Source organism: Erythrolamprus reginae, chromosome 3, assembly GCF_031021105.1.
Source record: "Erythrolamprus reginae isolate rEryReg1 chromosome 3, rEryReg1.hap1, whole genome shotgun sequence".
NCBI lineage: Eukaryota > Metazoa > Chordata > Lepidosauria > Squamata > Dipsadidae > Erythrolamprus > Erythrolamprus reginae.
In genome coordinates, this window is record NC_091952.1 from 26,583,046 (window position 1) to 26,603,375 (window position 20,330).

At 40.3% G+C, this 20,330-nt stretch overlaps 2 protein-coding genes across 2 annotated transcripts in view; one reads left to right on the top strand and one right to left on the bottom strand.

The window, feature by feature from the left end:
* LOC139165304 (guanine nucleotide exchange factor subunit RIC1-like) overlaps nt 1-20,330 on the bottom strand; it is a gene marked incomplete at its 5' end in the record, with an annotated part of 229,116 nt that overhangs the window by 168,855 nt on the left and 39,931 nt on the right. The gene's annotated exons all lie outside the window — the stretch shown is intronic.
* The window catches only part of LOC139165598 (opsin-5-like), a 46,352-nt gene that overhangs the window by 4,626 nt on the left and 21,396 nt on the right, over nt 1-20,330 (top strand). Inside the window, exons 2-3 of the mRNA XM_070748804.1 lie at nt 15,662-15,824; nt 18,159-18,286. Of these exons, the coding sequence (XP_070604905.1) occupies nt 15,662-15,824; nt 18,159-18,286 (291 nt within the window). The remainder of the gene's footprint in view (nt 1-15,661; nt 15,825-18,158; nt 18,287-20,330) is intronic.

Below are 20,330 nucleotides of genomic sequence, written 5' to 3' on the forward strand. Positions count from 1 at the left end.
TACAAACTTGGAGAAATTGAATTTGTCGATGACCCTCACTCTGTCAAAGACCTTAGAGTTGAATAGAATAGAATTTTTATTGGCCAAGTGTGATTGGACACACAAGGAATTTGTCTTGGTGCATATACTCTCAGTGTACATAAAAGAAAAAGATACATTTGTCAAGAATCATGTGGTACAACATTTAATGATTGTCATAGGGGTCAAATAAGCAATGAAGAAACAATCAATATTAATGAAAATCTTAGGATACAAGCAACAAGTTACAATCTCATATCCAATGACCTAAGTCAGTGATGGCGAACCTATGGCACGAGCTCCAATGTGCATGTGTCTGCTGGCCAGCTGATTTTTGGCTCGCACTAAGGCTCTGGGAGGGCATTTTTGGCTTCCAGAGAGCCTCTGGGGGGACAGAGGAGGGCGTTTTTACCCTCCCCCAGCTCTAGGGAAGCCGTTAGAGCCTGGGGAGGGTGAAGCACGAGCCTGCTGGTCCCACTAGAAGTTGGGAAACAGGCCGTTTCCAGTCTCCAGAGGACCTCCGAGGGGGGAGCTGTTTTCACCCTCCCCAGGCATTGAATTATGGGTGTGGGCACTTGCGCATGTGCGATAGCATACGCCCACGCTCTTTTGGCACCCAAGAGGAAAAAAGGTTCACCATCACTGACCTAAGTCCTAGAGCCCATTGTAACAATATTGCCAAAATTGGGTGAAGTCAGAGCTGGCTTCGCCTAGGTCATGCTGACATGGTTCTAATAAACAACTGGATTTTTCTTGGTCAAAACCCTGTTACTAGACTTCTCCCTGTTATGCTAGTTTTTTTTATATACCCTGAAAATTGCCCACCTAATATAGAAAAATAATCACTATTCAATTCTGTGACTAGCAGAAAGTGTTGGTTATGACCTATAAAGCCCTTCATGGCACCGGACCAGATTATCTCCGGGACCGCTTTCTCCCTCACGAATCCCAGCGACCAGTTAGGTCCCACAGAGTGGGCCTTCTCCGGGTCCCGTCAACTAAACAATGTCATTTGGCGGGACCCAGGGGAAGAGCCTTCTCTGTGGCGGCCCCGGCCCTCTGGAACCAACTCCCCCCAGAGATTAGAATAGCCCACATCCTTCTTGCCTTTCATAAGCTTCTTAAAACCCACCTCTGCCGTCAGGCATGGGGAGACTCAGATATTCTTTCCCCCTAGGCTTCTAGAATTTATGTATGGTGTGTTTTTAAAATAAGGGTTTTTAGCTGTTTTAGTATTGGATTGTCGCATGTTGTTTTTACCACTGTTGTTAGCTGCCCCGAGTCTACAGAGAGGGCGGCATACAAATCCAATAAATAAAATAAATACATAAATAAATAAATTAGTAGGCATTTCTACTTTTGGAGGGGGGAACCCTCAGAGTTCTCAGCAATGCTAATTACAATGAAAAAAATGGGGTAAATTTATTCCATCCAGTTAGAACTGGATGAATAGAATAGCATTTCAATTGAAACTCAATTGCACACCAACCCAGTCTTCTGCCTTCCCAGGGAACTTGTCCGTTTTAGTCTTCCAGAAGCAGCAGTAGAAATTAATGACAGTCCTGTCTGTTTATTGGAGATGCTTAATAATGCACTGAAAAAGGGATCACTGCTGTCAGAGTGAAAAGGGATTGATGGCAAAAATAAACATCTGAAATGAAGGGATCTAATTGGGAGTCTAATCAGGCAAGCAATCCAGATCTCAGGGCACCAGTCAACTAGGTCCCAGATTTCTAGTGTCAATATTTTTTGGGGGGAGGGTCTTTTAATGACCCCATAATCCCTTACATTAAGGTGGAGCTGGAGCAACTGAATGGAGCCGAGTGTTTATTGGCCGGATGCCCTTCCTGTCACCAATGCAGAGTTCATAGCAAATAATTACTGCACCATGAGTAATTATAATTACTCATGGTGCAGTGGTGGGTTGTAAATAACGTTGCCATTGTTTCCTGCGTGCATGCACAGAAGTGTCCTGGGTGGGTGGGCAGAGCCTCCTGCTGCCGACACTATTAGTTCTAACAACCGGTCCGAACCAGGAGCAACCCACCACTGGGGCCAAGAGACAGAAATACCTGTATCTGCCACTACTGTTGTACTATGTACATAACTGGTTGAGTTTGGCAATATATAAACAAACTATCAATGTATGTTTAAATAAAGTATAACATTGAACTGCCACTTGACTGGTGTACTATGGGGTTCCTGCTTGGGCAGGGGGTTGAACTCGATGGCCTTCATGGTCCCTTTCAACTCTAACAATAAATAAATAAATAAATTATACATTTAAGAGCTAGCATTGCAGTTAACCATAAGAGGGAGCTAGAAGGTCTCTCTCTCTCTCTCTCTCTCTCTCTCTCTCTCTCTCTCTCTCTCTCTCTCTCTCTCTCTCTCTCTCTCTCTCTTTCTCTGATTATTCTCCACTATTACTGTTATGTTCTCTGTAACTGCTTTGTGCTAAATGCTGGTTTATGTATTTGTAAGCTGAACAAGTAAGATATAGTATTGTATATGCAGCGGTGGGCTATGAGCCGGAATGCTAAATTGCGCTCGCTGCCGCAGCTCATAAATTCTTGCGGGACCAGCTGCTGCACCTGTGGAGAAAGGAAAATCGCAGACGGAACCTCAGGTGTACCTATGTTTTGGTGAGGTTTTTGTGCTTCCGCGCATGCTAAAACACGGGTGCACCTGCGGCACTGATGTGTGATTTTGCTTCCTCCACAGGTGCAACAGCAAAATCGCGGTGGTCCCACAAGAACTTACAAGCCGCAGCGACGAGCACAATTTAGCGTTCCGGCTCATAGCCCACCGCTGTGTATATGTATTGACTGATTTAACTGTGTACGACTAGGATTGTTCTTGACTAAGATTAATTGCCAAAGTAAATAATGATTATACACTAAATGTATCTGGTTTGTCTTACTAAACCATTACTCATATCTCTGGACTATCAGCTGGGTATCTGCCAGGCCTCCACGTTTCCTCTGTGAATCCTTGGTAACTCAAGGGTCACTCTGCTCACTCCTTAAAAAGTACTAGGATCGAACTCACAACCTTCTGATCGTGAGGCCACTGCACCACTTTCTAGTGTCAATATCTAGCTTGAAAATATGTGGAAATATTTAACGGGGTGTGCCATAAAAATTATTATGACCATCCATCTTCGAAAAGATATTGCTCTGGCTACTGCTGTTGCTGCTGCTGACGACTATTATTATTGTTGTTGTTGTTATGGTTATGGTTACGGTTACGATTACAATTACTGTTATGGTTACTATTACGGTTACTGTTACTGTTACTGTTACTATTACTATTATTATTATTATTATTATTATTATTATTATTATTATCATTATTATTATTTCATCTTCTGGAAGAACATCTCGGAAGCAAATTTCTTTGTACTCATAACCAGATCTCTCGAATCAGGATCAAGTTATCTATTCAATTTCTGTCTCCACTTTTAAGGAATTCTATATTCATATTCTGCAGTGAGCACAGTTGAATTCTGCAGTCTGCATGCATTAATGAAACCGATGATATTTGCACAGCTTTCTTTTTTGGCATAATTTTGTATGTAATATATTACTGTTCAAAACTCTTTAGCTGACCCAATAGAATACATAATACCGGAGAGATAACTTTTCCATCCATCCCAAAAGGGTCACCCTTTCATCTTTTTTTTTTCAATCATTGCTGAGCAGTCTAATCTCAGTTTCAAATTCTTCCATTAACAAATTCACATAGCTATACTTCTAGTCGGCGTAGTGCATGGTTTCCCAACTTTGGTAACATCAAGACAAATGGACTTCAACTCCCAGAATTCTCAGCCAGCATAGCTGATTGAGGAATTCTGGGAATTGAAGTCCACATGTCTTCAACTTGCCAAGGTTGGGGAACTGTAATGTAATGTGAAATGATCAAGAGGGGTATTCAGTTACATACCTTAACAGTTTGCAAATGTGAGCCCATGAGCATGATCGCTCACTCGCTTCATGCCTTTCACATATGTGCACAGCCTTCAGTGCATGCAGTTTGCTCACACATGCAGCTGTTGTGGCCCACCAGCAGCCTGTGTAGCCAGGGACTTTAGAACCTCTAACACCTCTTGGTAGTGATGAGAAAGGAGGGCCTTTCTGAATGCAAGAGCACATAGGAAGCATGCCAAGTGACAGGAAGGTTTACTCTAGAGGAGGTCTCCTCAGGAGTAAGATTGTGGGCTAATTGGCCACTATTCCAGTCTATTTAAGAAAAATAGAGGCAGCTGGAAAGCTACAGGAATCAATTGTTCAAACTCAGATCTCTGCCTGCCTTGTATTGTGAAATGCTATTTTTCTTGTGTTGGATTTCTTATCAAGAGGAACTCCTGGGCATTTAGCCAAGCCTTCAGACATTAGGTGAGATAACGAGAACTAATTGTCTTGTTTTGAACTAAGACTGACTGAATCTACACCTGCTATTAATGAATGCTAATTAGCAGCTGACTTTCTGCAAAAAGGATTGCTTCTTTTGATTTGTGTGTTTCGCCACTGCTAAGCCAGTTATTAGCAGTGGTTCATTAATTAAACTAAATTAAACTTTTTTGTTGCATTTGTAACTGGGGACAGAACAGCAGCTTACACACATGTGTGCAGCTTCAATATGGCATAGCACCGGGGCGGGTGGGCAGGCCCACCCACAGATCACTACTAATGGTTCATTCAAACCGGTCCGGACCAACTGAAAACCACCTCTGGACATTATATATATACATAAATATATATATGTATCACATGTTTTGATACATACAGAATATAGTTTGTCGGCTGTGAATAAATTAACTGCCTTGAAATGGCCCTGGGTTGGGCCAAGAGGCAAAAAGGAACTGTGACACTCCTTCAATATACCAGGGTGATACGACAGATATATATATATATATATATATGATGGTCTTGGCATATTCGGGTTTCTTCCCATGTAGGATTCAGAAATTTCTGGCGACGTTTCGACGAGGTCCCACTCGTCATCTTCAGGCTGGTGCTTCTGTCCTTGTTCTAGGGCGAACACGTGATGACACCTCCCGCCTACCAGACATCTGGAAACCAGCCCTCATTAACAAATGTATCCCAGCCATACAAACTGAAACTAGACTCAGAACACACATTGCAAAATAACTAAGTAGCCTGCAAACTCCAACTACTCAGGATATCACCACCAATCCACAAACATTAACTAATCAGCATACCTCAGTTACATCAACGACCCCAGGTGTTACCCCACTGACTCATCAGGAAGTTTCTACACAGCAGGCAATTGCTGAGCTATCAAACCATACCCACCCACCAGTATTTATAGAGGGAAGGCAGCTCAGGTCTCGCTGTGTTCGCCCTATTTGGGTCATATGATTGTTTTTTACAATAAGGGTTTTAAATACTGTTTTTAATATTGGATTTGTACTCTGTATATTGCCTGTTGTGACCCGCTCCGAGTATTACAATAACAATAACAATAACAATAACAATAACAATAACAATAACAATAACAATAACAATAACAATAACAATAACAATAACAATAACAATAACAATAACAATAACAATAACAATAACAATAACAATAACAATAACAATAACAATAACAATAACAATAACAATAATAATAATAATAATAATAATAATAATAATAATAATGGTAGTTCCGGCACATGATCCACTGGAACTTGTGCCGGAACTACCATTTACCAGTGGCAAAGAACTGGTGGGATCATAAGCCCAAAAAAGTGGTTGAAAATGAGCAAGCAAAACTGCTGTGGGACTTCCGACTTCAGACTGACCGAATTCTGAAGCATAACACACCAGACATTGTGATTGTGGAGAAAAAGAAAGTATGGATCATCGACATTACAATCCCAGGAGACAGCAGAATTGAGGAGAAGCAGCTAGAGAAATTAGTGAAATACGAAGATCTAAAAATCGAGCTGCAACGACTCTGGCATAAGCACGTGAAAGTGGTCCCAGTGGTACTTGGCACACTGGGCGCAGTACCAAAAGATCTCAGTGGACATTTGAAAACCATTGGAATTGACAAAATCTCCATCTGTCAATTGCAAAAGGCCGCTTTACTGGGATCAGCAAACATAATTCGCCGCTACATCACGCAGTCCTAGGTGCTTGGGAAGCGCCCGACTGGTGATGAAATACGAAATCCAGCATAGTGATCTCGTTTGCTGAGTTGTACTGACACAACGACAATGACAACGACAACGACAACGACAACGACAACGATAACAATAACAATAACAATAACAATAACAACAACAACAACAACAACAATAACAACAATAACAACAATAACAACAATAACAACAATAACAACAATAACAACAATAACAACAATAACAACAATAACAACAATAACAATAGTTTGCACATAGCTCCTGTTGCTCTTAATTTCACCCCATACCTCTTAACACCTCCAGCTCACTCAGCCTAATGGTAGGTTCCAGCAAAGACCTGCCATCAGTCTTGCCGGTGCCCTCTGCGGTCGTCGCGGGCGCACATGCACTCAGCGGGCGCATATGCACCCAGCAGCACAAGATTTGGGTTCTGTGCATGCACAGCAAGTGAAATCTTGCATGAAGACATGCGCACCAGCAGGATTTCGGCAATTTTCACAGATATTTTCACCGATATTTTTGCAGAAGCAAAAAATTTGGCAAAAATAGCTGAAATCTCACTCGTGCAAGCGTCTTCATACAAGATTTCGTTTCTTGCACGCAACCTGAAAATCGCTACCAGAACATAACACCTTACTGTTCCGGTAGCAGGCCATCACTGGTAGGTTTGATCCTTGAGACCCTCAGTACCTCCAAGCATTTCTGACGGAGGATCCACTCCACGACTAAGCAATGTCGTTTGGCGGGACCCAGGAGAAGAGCCTTCTCTGTGGCGGCCCTGACCCTCTGGAACCAGCTCCCCCCAGATATCAGAGTTGCCCCCACCCTCCTTGCCTTTCGCAAGCTCCTTAAAACCCACCTCTGTCATCAGGCATGGGGGAATTGAAATTTCCCTTCCCCCTAGGCTTATAGAATTTATACATGGTATGCTTGTATGTATGAGTGGTTCTTTAAATTGGGGTTTTTTAGATTGTTTTTAATATTAGATTTGTTCACATTGTCTTTTTATATTGTTGTTAGCCGCCCCGAGTCTTCGGAGAGGGGCGGCATACAAATCTAATAAATACAAATACAAATATTCAATAAATCTTTAAAAAAAAAAAATTCCAAAGCATTCCACAAATGTGTCCTAAATAGCTATCACTTTTGGCCAAAAATAGAACTGTCTGCGTTTCTGTTACCAAATTAGAATTAGAATGTGACTTTGAATATACTGTGCTAACTGGGTGACAGGGGAAAAATAGTTCCAAAAAAGAAAGTTTCTCCAACCGTCCTTGTGGTTTGTTTATTCTCCATTCCCTCAAATGACTTTCTCTCTGATGACCGGCATTAATTTGTCATTGACCACCGAATCAGCCTTTAGCAACCATCCTGACAGGGTGAGCCTGATTGACAAGATCCTTGCAACACCACTCCATGTTTTCAACCTTATTCAGAAATCAGCCTCAGTAAAAGACAGGTTTCCTCCCGGGAACCCTTTTGAGTAGCAGGCAGGTATTATACTTTGTCTGCTTTACACTTTTAAGAAAAGGCGAATGGACAACCTTGTTCTCGGAAGACTCTAAGGGCACAAACACTTGATTTCATAGGACTTAAAGATGAAGGGTGTCAATGTGCCCATATGAAGTGGAGTGCCCTCTGAAAGCAAAGTCCATTAACTGTGAGACAAGTGTGTTGATTACTGAAAGTCAGCCTTCAAGCTGTATGTATGTATGTATGTATGTATGTATGTATGTATGTATGTATGTATTTATTTATTTATTTATTTATTTATTTATTTATTTATTTATTTATTTATTTATTTATCAGATTTGTATGCCGCCCCTTTCCGTAGACTCAGGGTGGCTCACAACATACAATAGAACAATTCACAACAAATATAATAAATTTTAAAAAACATTTAAAAACCCCATTATTAAACCAGACATACACACAGAAATACCATACAAAAATTGTATCGGCCTGGGGGAGGGGGGGGATGCCTCAATTCCTCCATGCCTGATGGCAGAGGTGACTTTTAAGGAGTTTACGGAAGGCAAGGAGTGTGGGGGCAGTTCTAATCTCCGGGGGGAGCTGGTTCCACAGAGTCGGGGCCACCACAGAGAAGGCTCTTCCCCTGGGACCCGCCAGACGACATTGTTTAGTCGACGGGACCCGGAGAAGGCCAACTCTGTGGGACCTAATCAGTCGCTGGGATTCGTGCGGCAGAAGGCGGTCCCGGAGATATTCTGGTCCGATGCCATGAAGGGCTTTATAGGTCATAACCAAAACTTTGAATTGTGACCGGAAATTGATCGGCAACCAATGCAGACTGCGGAGTGTTGGTGTGACATGGGCATATTTAGGGGAGCCCATGATTCCTCTCGCAGCTGCATTCTGCACAATCTGAAGTTTCCGAACACTTTTCAAAGGTAGCCCCATGTAGAGAGCATTACAGTAGTCGAATCTCGAGGTGATGAGGGCATGAGTGACTATGAGCAGTGAGTCACGGTCGAAATAGGGCCGCAACTGGTGCACCAGGCGAACTTGGGCAAACGTCCCCCGCGCCACAGCTGAAAGATGTATTGGGTTCCCAAATACCTGGCCATCAACTGGAGGGCGTCAGCAGTGATGAGCTACCAAAACTGGAGGAGAGAAGAGAAAGGGGGACATGATCGAAACATTTAAATATAGGGTTAAATAAGGTTCAGGAGGGAAGTGTTTTTAATAGGAAAGTGAACACAAGAACAAGGGGACACAATCTGAGGTTAGTTGGGGGAAAGATCAGAAGCAACGTGAGAAAATATTATTTTACAGAAAGAGTAGTAGATCCTTGGAACAAACTTCCAGCAGACGTGGTTTGTAAATCCACAGTAACTGAATTTAAACATGCCTGGGATAAACATATATCCATCCTAAGATAAAATACAGGAAATAGTATAAAGGCAGACAAGATGGACCATGAGGTCTTTTTCTGACGTCAGTCTTCTATGTTTCTATGTTTCTTTCCTGATGGGCTCCCTAGTTTTCTGAGAAGCCACTGGAGATGAAGTGAATGAAAGATGCCTAAAGGATTCTGACAGTACAAGGGAAACATATATGAGTCTCTGTCCTTATTGGGTTTGCAGTAGTGGTGACTTCCACCCGGTTTAGACCGAGAAGGACAGCCTAGAAATCGAAATAATAAAGAAATCGAAATAATAAAGAAATCGAAATAATAAATAAATCGAAATAATAAATAAATCCAAATACAGTGTTCCCTCGATTTTCGCAGGGGATGCGTTCCAAGATTGCCCGCGAAAGTCGAATTTCCGCGAAGTAGAGATGCGGAAGTAAATACACTATTTTTGGCTATGAACAGTATCCCAAGCCTTCCCATAACACTTTAAACCCCTAAATTGCAATTTCCCATTCCCTTAGCAACCATTTAGATTATTACTCACCATGTTTATTTATTAAAGTTTATTTAAAAAAATGTTTTTTAAAGGCAGACGAAAGTTTGGCGATGACATATGACGTCATCGGGCAGGAAAAAACGTGCTATAGGGAAAAACCCACGAAGTATTTTTAAATTAATATTTTTGAAAAACCGTGGTATAGACATTTCGCGAAGTTCGAACCCGTGAAAATCGAGGGAACACTGTAATAAAGAAATCAAAAGAATAAAGAAATCGAAATAATAAAGAAATCCAAATAATAAACTTGCATCTCATCCGGGATAATGTGACTGTTGTAACTCAGTTGTAAAACCCCGGCTGTAAAACTCTGTCTATGGAGTTTCTGAATATCCACAAAGTCAAAGTATTCTCCAAAACACCTGAGGGTAGAACAAGGAGCAATGGGTGGAAACTAAACAAGGAGAGAAGCAACTTAGAACTAAGGAGAAATTTCCTCACAGTTAGAACGATGAATCAGTGGAACAGCTTGCCTCCAGAAGTTGTGAATGCTCCAACACTGGAAGTTTTTAAGAAGATGTTGGATAACCATTTGTCTAAAGTGGTATAGAGTTTACTGGCTAAGCAGGGGTTGGACTAGAAGACCTCCAAGGTCCCATCCAACTCTTCTATTTTATTCTATTCTATTCTATTCCATTCCCATCCCATCCCATCCTATTCTATTGTGGAAGTTTAAAAGAAGATGTTGGATAACCTTTTGTCTGAAATAGTGTAGGGTGTAAGTAGCCGGGGTGGCGCAGCAGGTAGAGTGCTGTACTGCAGGCCACTGAAGCTGACTGTAGATCTGAAGGTCAGCAGTTCAAATCTCATCACCGGCTCAAGGTTGACTCAGCCTTCCATCCTTCCGAGGTGGGTAAAATGACAACCCGGATTGCGGGGACAATAGCCTAGCTCTGTTTTTTTAAAAAGTGCTATTGCTAACATGTTGTAAGCCGCCCTGAGTCTAAGGAGAAGGGCGGCATAAAAATTGAATGAATGAATGAATGAATGAATGAATGAATGAATGAATGAATAAATAAATAAATAAATAAATAAATAAGTTGGACTAGAAGACCTCCAAGGTTTCTTCCAACTCTGTTATTCTATTCTATTCTGAATGATCCGGGTCATGGTTGTCCCAAACATGTTTTTTTTTCCCCCAAAAGACAACTGGGTTTTATTCCCCTTAAAAACATTTCATTTCTCAACCAAAAAGCTTCTTCAGTTCACTTCTTTTTCGGTTCCTTTTTTTTAGGGACTGAAGAAGCTTCTTGGATGTTTTCAAAAGGTGGGGGTGGGGAAGTCCAGTTGTCTTTTGCAAAAGCACCTTTGAGACATCTGAAGGAGATGGTAGATAAGAGCTATGTTGAGGGGGTATCTCATTTTATGCAATCCCAGATATGGCAGAACTGTAGAATATCTGCTTATCAAAACTCAGCACTCGTCGTATTAGACATTAATAAAGTCCTGAGTAAACGGATAAGGAATTAGTGTGTCCAAAAATTATGAAGAGGAAACATGAATATGTAGATCCCAATTTTTCAACTGAAGTGATTTATATTCAGAGCTCCAATACATGTTGTGTAAGAATGAGCCCCAAAGGATTTGGGCTACGTTAAAATCACTAGAGCAGCTATTTTCCATCTTCAGCATGTTACTGTTATCATAATATTTAATTTGCAACCCAATCTATCAGGCAGTCATTCCAAATGCCCCAAACCTGTCCTTTGAGTAATCGGGGCCTCCTTTGTGAATTATGTAGGAAAACACTTTTTAAATGAAATTAGCCTGACTTAATGGAAAAGGAAAATCTTAGGCATTAAATTTTAATTACCACTATTGTCTCAAGTATGTTCAAACAATGTAACATCTTGTCTCTGTAGCTTCAGTTGCATAATATTTTCTTCCTCTCTTTCACTTATTTTGGCATGCAATATATTATTGTATAAAATAATTCTATAAGAGAGAGTGGGAGAGAGGGAGAGGGGAGAGAGCGAGAGAGAGCTAACTTATAATTTATTTCAAACCAATAAAATAAATCTCTGCCAGAAATGGTTGCAAATGGCTGTTTAATTAAAATGAAGCTTGCAATCAAAACCACTCAAAATAAACACTATTCTTTTCAGCATTTTTCAGTAGGATACTGATTCTTAACAAAAGTTAACTGAATTCGACTTGAGAAATGTTGTGATTAATATAGTTTTGGCCAAAGGACCAAACAAGACAAACTTTTATAATTAACAGCTGTTTTAGCAACATTTTATGGGAATTTAAGTGCAACAGAAATGGAAGCAGTAGGCTGAGAAAGGATAAAATATGGAAATTGACACTTAAACTAGGTGTTGCAATGGCCATATATCAAAAAGCTTGGGAAATAGGATCAAATAGGAAAAGAACATTGCTGCTTGATTGTACAGATAGCCTTTGTCAGATACTAGCCCAGATCCTATAACAAACTTAACTATATTTTTATTATTTGGACTTAAGTGAGTAGGATGTAATATATTGTGGGAAGACCATAAATGAGTTATTTATTTGTTTGTTTGTTTGTTTGTTTTTTTATTTGTTAGATATGTATGCCGCCCCTCTCCGAAGACTTGGGGAGGCTCACAACAGTAATAAAAACAATATAGCAGTGGAACAAATCTAATATTAAAAAACATATAAAACCCTATCATTATTTTAAAAAACCAAACAGCACATTCATACCAAACATAAAACAAAGTATAAAAAATACCTGGGGAAAGGTGTCTCAACTCCCCCCATGCCTGATGGTATAAGTGAGTCTTGAGTAGTTTACGAAAGACAGGGAGGGTGGGGGCAGTTCTAATCTCCGGGGGAGTTGGTTCCAGAGGGCTGGGGCCGCCACAGAGAAGGCTGTTCCCCCGAGGCCCGCCAAATGACATTGTTTAGTCGACGGGACCCGGAGAAGGCCAACTCTGTGAGACCTTATCAGTTGCTGGGATTCGTGCAGTAGCAGCCAGTACTCTGGTCCAATGCCATGTAGGGCTTTAAAGGTCATGACCAACACTTTGAATTGTGACCGGAAACTGATCAGCAGCCAATGCAAGCCACGGAGTGTTGAAGAAACGTGGGCAAATGTTCTATGTTTCTATATCTTGGAAGCCCCACGATGGCTCTCACGGCTACGTTCTGCACGATCTGAAGTTGCTGAACACTTTTCAAAGGTAGACCCATGTAGAGAGCGTTGCAGTAATCGAACCTCGAGGTGATGAGGGCATGAGTGACTGTGAGCAATGACTCCCTGTCCAAACAGGGCTGCAACTGGTGCACCAGGCGAACCTGGGCAAATTGACTTAGTCAACTGATCTCTAGGAGATTAAATTTAATCCAGAATAAATTAAGCCATCTCTACAGCAACGTTTCTCAAGTTTGGCAACTTTTCTGAACTTCAACTCGCAGAATTCCTCAGACAGCTCTGCTGGCTTAGCAGTTGAATTCTACACATCTTAAAGTTGTCAGGTTTGAGCAGCACTGATTTGCAGGATTAAACTAATTCTATCCAAACAGATGTGTGCTGAGAAACATTTGATTTGTCTGCATATTAAGTCAAGGAAAAAAATTGGAGAAAAAGAGTGGCTGAAAAAACAAATCCTTGAAATACTGAACATGTGTTTTTAATACTGAGTGGCTCCATTGCCCAAGTCAGCTGTGATGCTTTCTGTGCAGCCTTGGAAATAAGCTAATATTTCCTGACACTTTATCTAGCTGTCCTGATTCATGGCTTTAAGGGTTATTAGAGAAAGTAAATGGGGACTCTAGAATCCCAAAAATGTAGATTGTAATTCAGCAAATGATTGTATATTGCTGGAACCAGTAGTAAGGTAGGACGTGAAGCAATGGATGGAAACTAATCAGGGAGGAAACCAACTTGGAAATAAGGAGAAATTTCCTGACAGTTAGAACAATAAATCAGTGGAACAGCTTGCCTCCTGAAGTTGTGAATGCTCCAAAACTGGATGTTTTTAAGAAGATGTTGGATAACCATTTGTCTAAAGTGGTATAGGGTTTACTGGCTAAGCAGGGGTTGGACTAGAAGACCTCCAAGGTCCCATCCAACTCTTCTATTCTATTCTATTCCATTCCATTCCATCCCGTCCCGTTCCATTCCCATCCCGTTCCGTTCCATTCCATTCCATTCTATTCTATTCTATTCTATTCTATTCTATGGTTTTTTGTCTGGGTTAACAACTGAGTTAAACATATTGTGTGAAGAGAGTTGTGTTCTTGCACAGAAAGAAACAGAAGAAGATTCAGGCTATAAAGCATCCAATGCCTTCCAGAAATGTTGAGATTACATCTCTCCAAATTCCAAGTCAATGTAGCCAATTATTATTACAGTATTGTTGTTGTTGTTGTTATTATATTTATTTATTTGTTTGTTTGTTTATTTATTGTTTGTTTGTTTGTTTGTTTGTTTGTTTATTTATTTATTTATTTATTTATTTATTTATTTATTTATTTATTTTTTATTTATTTATTTATTTATTTATTTATTTATTTATTTATTTATTTATTTATTTATTTATTTATTTATTTATTTATTTATTTATTTATTTATTTATTTATTTATTTATTAGATTTGTATGTCACCCCTCTCTGTAGACTCGGGGCGGCTCACATCACAATAAAACAATTCGTAACAAATCTAATAATTTAAAAAAACATTTTAAAAACCCCATTATTAAGCAGACATACATACAAACATACCATACATAAATTGTATCGGCTCTGGAGAGATATCTTAGTTCCCCCATGCCTGGTGGCAAAGGTGGGTTTTAAGGAGTTTAGGAAAGGAAAGGAGGGTGGGGGCAGTTCTAATCTCCGGGGGGAGCTGGTTCCAGAGAGTTGGGGCCCCCACAGAGAAGGCTCTTCCCCCTGGGACCCGCCAAACAACATTGTTTAGTCGACGGGACCTGGAGAAGGCCAATTCTGTGGGACCTAATCGGTCGCTGGGATTCGTGCGGCAGAAGGCGGTCCCGGAGATATTCTGTTCCGATGCCATGATGCATGAGGAAAATATAGGTCAGGAAGGAGTACCCTAAATATGTATAATATGTATAAACGTTGCTATAATTATCATGACTACATAATGATTGCAAATAAAACAGTATTTAAAACCCTTATTGTAAAAAAAAATCATATGACCCAAATAGGGCGAACACAGCGAGACCTGAGCTGCCTTCCCTCTATAAATACTGGTGGGTGGGTGTGGTTTGATGGCCCAGCAATTGCCTGCTGTGTAGAAACTTCCTGGTGAGTCAATGGGGTAACACCTGGGATCGTTGATGAAACTGAGGTATGCTGATTAGTTAATGTTTGTGGATTGGGGGTGATATCCTGAGTAGTTGGAGCTTGCAGGCTACTTAGTTGTTTTGCAATGTGTGTTCTGAGTCTGGTTTCAGTTTCTATGGCTGGGATACGTTTGTATCTATAGTCATAGCCATAGAAACTGAAACCAGAGTGTCGTATCACCCTGGTATATTGAAGGAATGTCACAGTTCCTTTTTGCCTCTAGGCCCAACCCAGGGCCATTTCAAGGCAGTTAATTTATTCATAGCTGACAAACTATATTCTGTATGTATCAAAACATGTGATAAATATATATATTTATGTATATATATAATGTCCAGAGGTGGTATTAGGTTGGTCCGGACCAGTTCGAATGAACCAGTAGTAGTGACCTATGGGTGGGCAACAGGAGCTATGTGCAGTACAAATTTCACTATTTTTATTTTTATTTTTATTTTTATTTTTATTTTTATTTTTATTTTTATTTTTATTTTTATTTTTATTTTTATTTTTATTTTTATTTTTATTTTTATTTTTATTTTTATTTTTATTTTTATTTTTATTTATTATTATTATTATTATTATTATTATTATTATTATTATTATTATTATTACTATTATTATTAATTAGATTTGTATGCCGCCCCTCTCCGAAGATGTTGTCATAGATGCGGCTCTTATGCAACTCGTAACAGTTTATAAATATAGTGGCTGAATGCATAATCTTCTTTCCAGGTTCTAAATCACAATTCTGATTTGCTTTCAGGTGTAGTGTCTCTCTTTGGAAATTCCCTTCTCCTATGGGTTGCCTACCGAAAAAGAGCCCTTCTGAAGCCTGCGGAATTCTTTATTGTGAATCTTGCCATCAGTGACATAGGCATGACTTTGATCCTCTTTCCACTGGCCACACCATCCTTCTTTGCACACAGGTAGTTCCATCCATTTAGCCGTTTAATTAAGACAATTGGATTTATTTCCTCCCTTCAGAAGATCAGTGGCGTTTCCATTGACTCAGTTTTCTTCCTGCTACTTTTTCAACAGTGGGGTAATCAAGATTAATCCCACTGTTTAATCAAGATTAAACGTAGATATATTATTTTGAAGCCCTCAACAAGGTGTACTTGCTTTAAAAAAAAATCAGATAGAAGGGGAGAAACAGTAGATCCAGAGCAGAGAATGATGGAGTTTAGCTATTTCCTCCATGACCCCGTTTTCAAACTAATAATATGGGATAAAATCAAGGACTTTGGCTGCCTCAAGATATGTCCCTATGTATCTGCAAAGTTCCAGCTTAGAGGAAACTGACTTGGTCAAATAATGTTCAAACAGAAATTAAGTCAAATTGATATCCTGGATAAATTTATTTACTTATACAATGTTAAAATTTTCCAAATATTGAAAGTGTTTAAATGGTACAGAAAGAGCAACAGCAATAATAAAGCTATAATAAACATGCATGAATATAAAGTTGAAATGAAATACAGTGATACCTCGTCTTACAAACGCCTCGTCATACAAACTTTTCGAGATACAAACCCGGGGTTTAAGATTTTTTTGCCTCTTCTTACAAACTTTTTTCACCTTACAAACCCACCACTGCCACTGGGATGCCCTATCTCCGGACTTCCATTGCCAGCGAAGCACCCGTTTTTGCACTGCTGGGATTCCCCTGAGGCTCCCTTCCATGGGAAACCCCACCTCTGGATTTCCGTGTTTTTGCGATGCTGCAGGGGAATCCCATCAGCGGAAAAATGGGTGCTTCACTGACAACGGAAGTCCGGAGGTGGGGTTTCCCAGCGAAGGGAGCCTCAGTGAAATTGCAGCATTGCAAAAACACAGAGGTCCGGAGGTGGGATTTCGAGGACTTCAGTGTTTTTGCAATGCTGCGATTTCACTGATGCTCCCTTCGCTGGGAAACCCCACCACCGGACTTCGTTTGCCAGCGATGCACTCGTTTTTGTGATGCTGGGCTTCCCCTGCTGGGATTCCCCTGCAGCATCGCAAAAACACAGAAGTCTGGAGGGGAGCCTCGGGAATCCCAGCAGCGCAAAAAGGGGCTCTTCGGCTGGCAAAAGGGGTGAAAAGGGCTTCACACATTAATTGCTTTTCCATTGATTCCTATGGGAAACATTGTTTTGTCTTACAAACCTTTCACCTTAAGAACCTCATCCCGGAACCAATTAAGTTTGTAAGACAAGGTATCACTGTACTATATTAACATTTTCACATCAACTTACCTGCTCCCACCATTTAGGACTCAAAGATGTTCCAGAATAGCCATCTTTTTAAAGGGTAGGAGATGTTTGAGAATGATATAGTCAGATACAAAGGGACGGTTAATCAGAAAGTAAACTAGAACAGAATAGAAATCTTCATTCTTCAATTCTTCATTCAACACGAGGAATTTGTCTTTGGTGCTTATGCTCTCAGTGTACATAAAAGAAAATATATATTTGTCAAGAATCATGAGGTACAACACTTAATGATTGTCATAGGGGTCAAATAAGCAATCAGGAAACAATCAATATTAATAAAAATCTTAAGGATACAAGCAACAAGTTCCAGTCTTCCAGTCATAAGTGGGAGGAAATGGGTGATATGAATGATGAGAAAAAACTAGTAGTAATAGTAGTGCACATTGAGTAAATAGCTTGACAGTGTTGAAGGAATTATTTGTTCAGCAGAGTGATGGCGTTCGGGGAAAAACTGTTCTTGTGTCTCGTTGTCTTGGTGTTTAGGGCTCTGTTGTGACGTTTTGTGGGTAGGAGTTGAAACAGTTTATGTCCAGGATGTGAGGGGTCAGTAAATATTTTCACAGCCCTCTTTTTTTACTCATGCAGTATACAGGTCCTCAATGGAAGGCAGGTTGGCAGCAATTGTTTTTTCTGCAGTTCTGATTAACCTCTGAAGTCTGTGTCAGTCTTGTTGGGTTGTAGAACCAAACCAGGCTGGTATAGAGGTACAGATGACAGACTCAATGGTTCCTCTGTAGAACTGTATCAGCAGCTCCCTGGGCAGCTTGAGCTTCCTGAGTTGGTGCAGAAAGAACATTCCCTGGGAGATGCATTATTATTATTATTATTATTATTATTATTATTATTATTATTATTATTTATTAGATTTGTATGCCGCCCCTTTCCGTATATTGTTTCCAGAATCGGACATTACTGGATATTTTCTCAGATGCTAAAACATCTCTCTCCAATTAGAAGAGAGACATAATTTCAGCTGGTCATTTATTCTCCCCTTATCTCTTTTCCTAGGTGGCTGTTCAACCATGCCATGTGTACCTTCTACGCCTTCTGTGGAGTTCTCTTTGGTCTGTGCAGCCTCACCAGCTTGACTGCACTGAGCACAGTTTGCTGCATGAAGGTCTGTTATCCAGCTTATGGTAGGTGGGACATGTGTCTTAAAGTCCCTTTTCTTGCTGACTGTTTTAATCGTAATCCTGTTCACCTTGACCCTTGTTCCAGCATCCCAACAATCGTAGATCTCTTTTTTTAAAAAAAGTCAAAAACATTTTATTAGTTTATAGCAGTGGTTCTCAACAGGGGGTTGGAAACTTCAGATCGTGCAGAATGCAGCTGCGAGAGCAATCATGGGCTTTTCCAAATATGCCCATGTTACACCAACACTCCACAGTCTGCATTAGTTGCCGATCAGTTTCCGGTCACAATTCAAAGTGTTGGTTTTGACCTATAAAGCCCTTCATGGCACCGGACCAGATTATCTCGCCTTCTGCTGCATGAATCCCAGCGACCAGTTAGGTCCCACAGAGTGGGTCTTCTCCGGGTCCCGTCAACTAAACAATGCCGCTTGGCGGGACCCAGGGGAAGAGCCTTCGCTATGGCGGCCCCGGCCCTCTGGAACCAACTCCCCTCAGAGATTAGAATTGCCCCCACCCTCCTTGCCTTTCGTAAGCTACTTAAAACCCACCTCTGCCACCAGGCATGGGGGAATTTACATTCCCTTTCCCCCTAGGCCTTTACAATTTTATGCATAGTATGTCTGTATGTCTGTTTGGGTTTTATTATAATGGGTTTTTAATTGTTTTTAGTATTGGATTATTATTATATGCTGTCTTATTATTGCTGTTAGCTGCCCCGAGTCTCCGGAGAGGGGCGGCATACAAATCCAATAAATAAATAAATAAATAAATTTCATAGGGGTCACCTAAGACCATAGGAGAAGACAAATTTCCCATGGGGTTAGGAACTAAAGCTTCTATTCATTGGAGCATATTTTTACAATCTGACCAATCAGGTGTTTACAATGGGGGCGGCCCTCTGACCTTTCTGCCAATCAGCTTAAAGCTCTGTTGGGAGAATTGGTGCTATATTTATGATTGGGGGTTACCACAACATGAGGAACTGTTATTAAAGGGTCACAGCATTGGAAAGATTGAGAACCACTGGTTTATAGAATAAAATAAAATGCAAAAGCAAATAATAGGACATAGTGGGGAGGAGAAAGGGAAAGAGGGGAGGGGCGAAAATAAAAAAAAAATTAAAAAAGGTGTTGACTTCTAACTCCCTGTGTTGCAGGAGAATAAAGAATTAACATAGAACATCATTTTTTCACCTTCTCATAATAATATAAACTAGCCATTTCTCCAACAAAACAGCCATGGATCTCTCTGCAATATCTTCCTTTGGAAATCTTTCCATTGGACAGTCTATTCATCAAGCCTTTGATATAGCAATAATTGGCATAAAAAAGAAGACAATGAACAGCTTTCAATTTTCCCCTTTTCATTTGCATATGTAGACCAGACTTTAGGCTTTTTTGCATTTAACCTGTAGGTTTTAAGGATCTGACAGACGAGGCAACTTATTTTTCACCCCTGCTGATCCCTCAGGTATCTTATACTTTTTCTTCTCGTTCATCATCCTTGATCTCTTCCCGGCATCCAGACTAAATGCAATCACTTGTTACATCACTAAAAAGAAGTGCTTCATGTTCACGATAGTGAAATAATAGTCCAAAATTGCTTATGTCAAAAAAAATGTTTTGATGGAAGAATCACAGAATCTAAAAACTTAAAATAATTCCCTTGCAAAGGTCAGCCAGTGCTAATTTCTCTGGACAGCAATTCAGTGGAAAAATTGGCTCATGTAGCAGCTTTCATCAATATAACTCTTCTCACATTATTCACCAACCAGAAAGTGTACCGACCACTCAAAGGGAAGGAGAAAAATTCAAAATGTACTGGACTCCTTTGGCAAGACTTAATGCACACGTTCTTTAGGTAGACAACCTAAGCAATATATATAATATTTGGAATAAATGGATGGAAAGAAAAATGTAACCAAGGTAGAGGAAACTGGCTTAATTTGCAGCCAAACTCTAGGGATTATGTCCAATACATTTCTTCCAAATCAAGCTGGAATGAACAGCTTCAAACTTTAGTTGACAAATCCCTTGTGTTGGCTGGC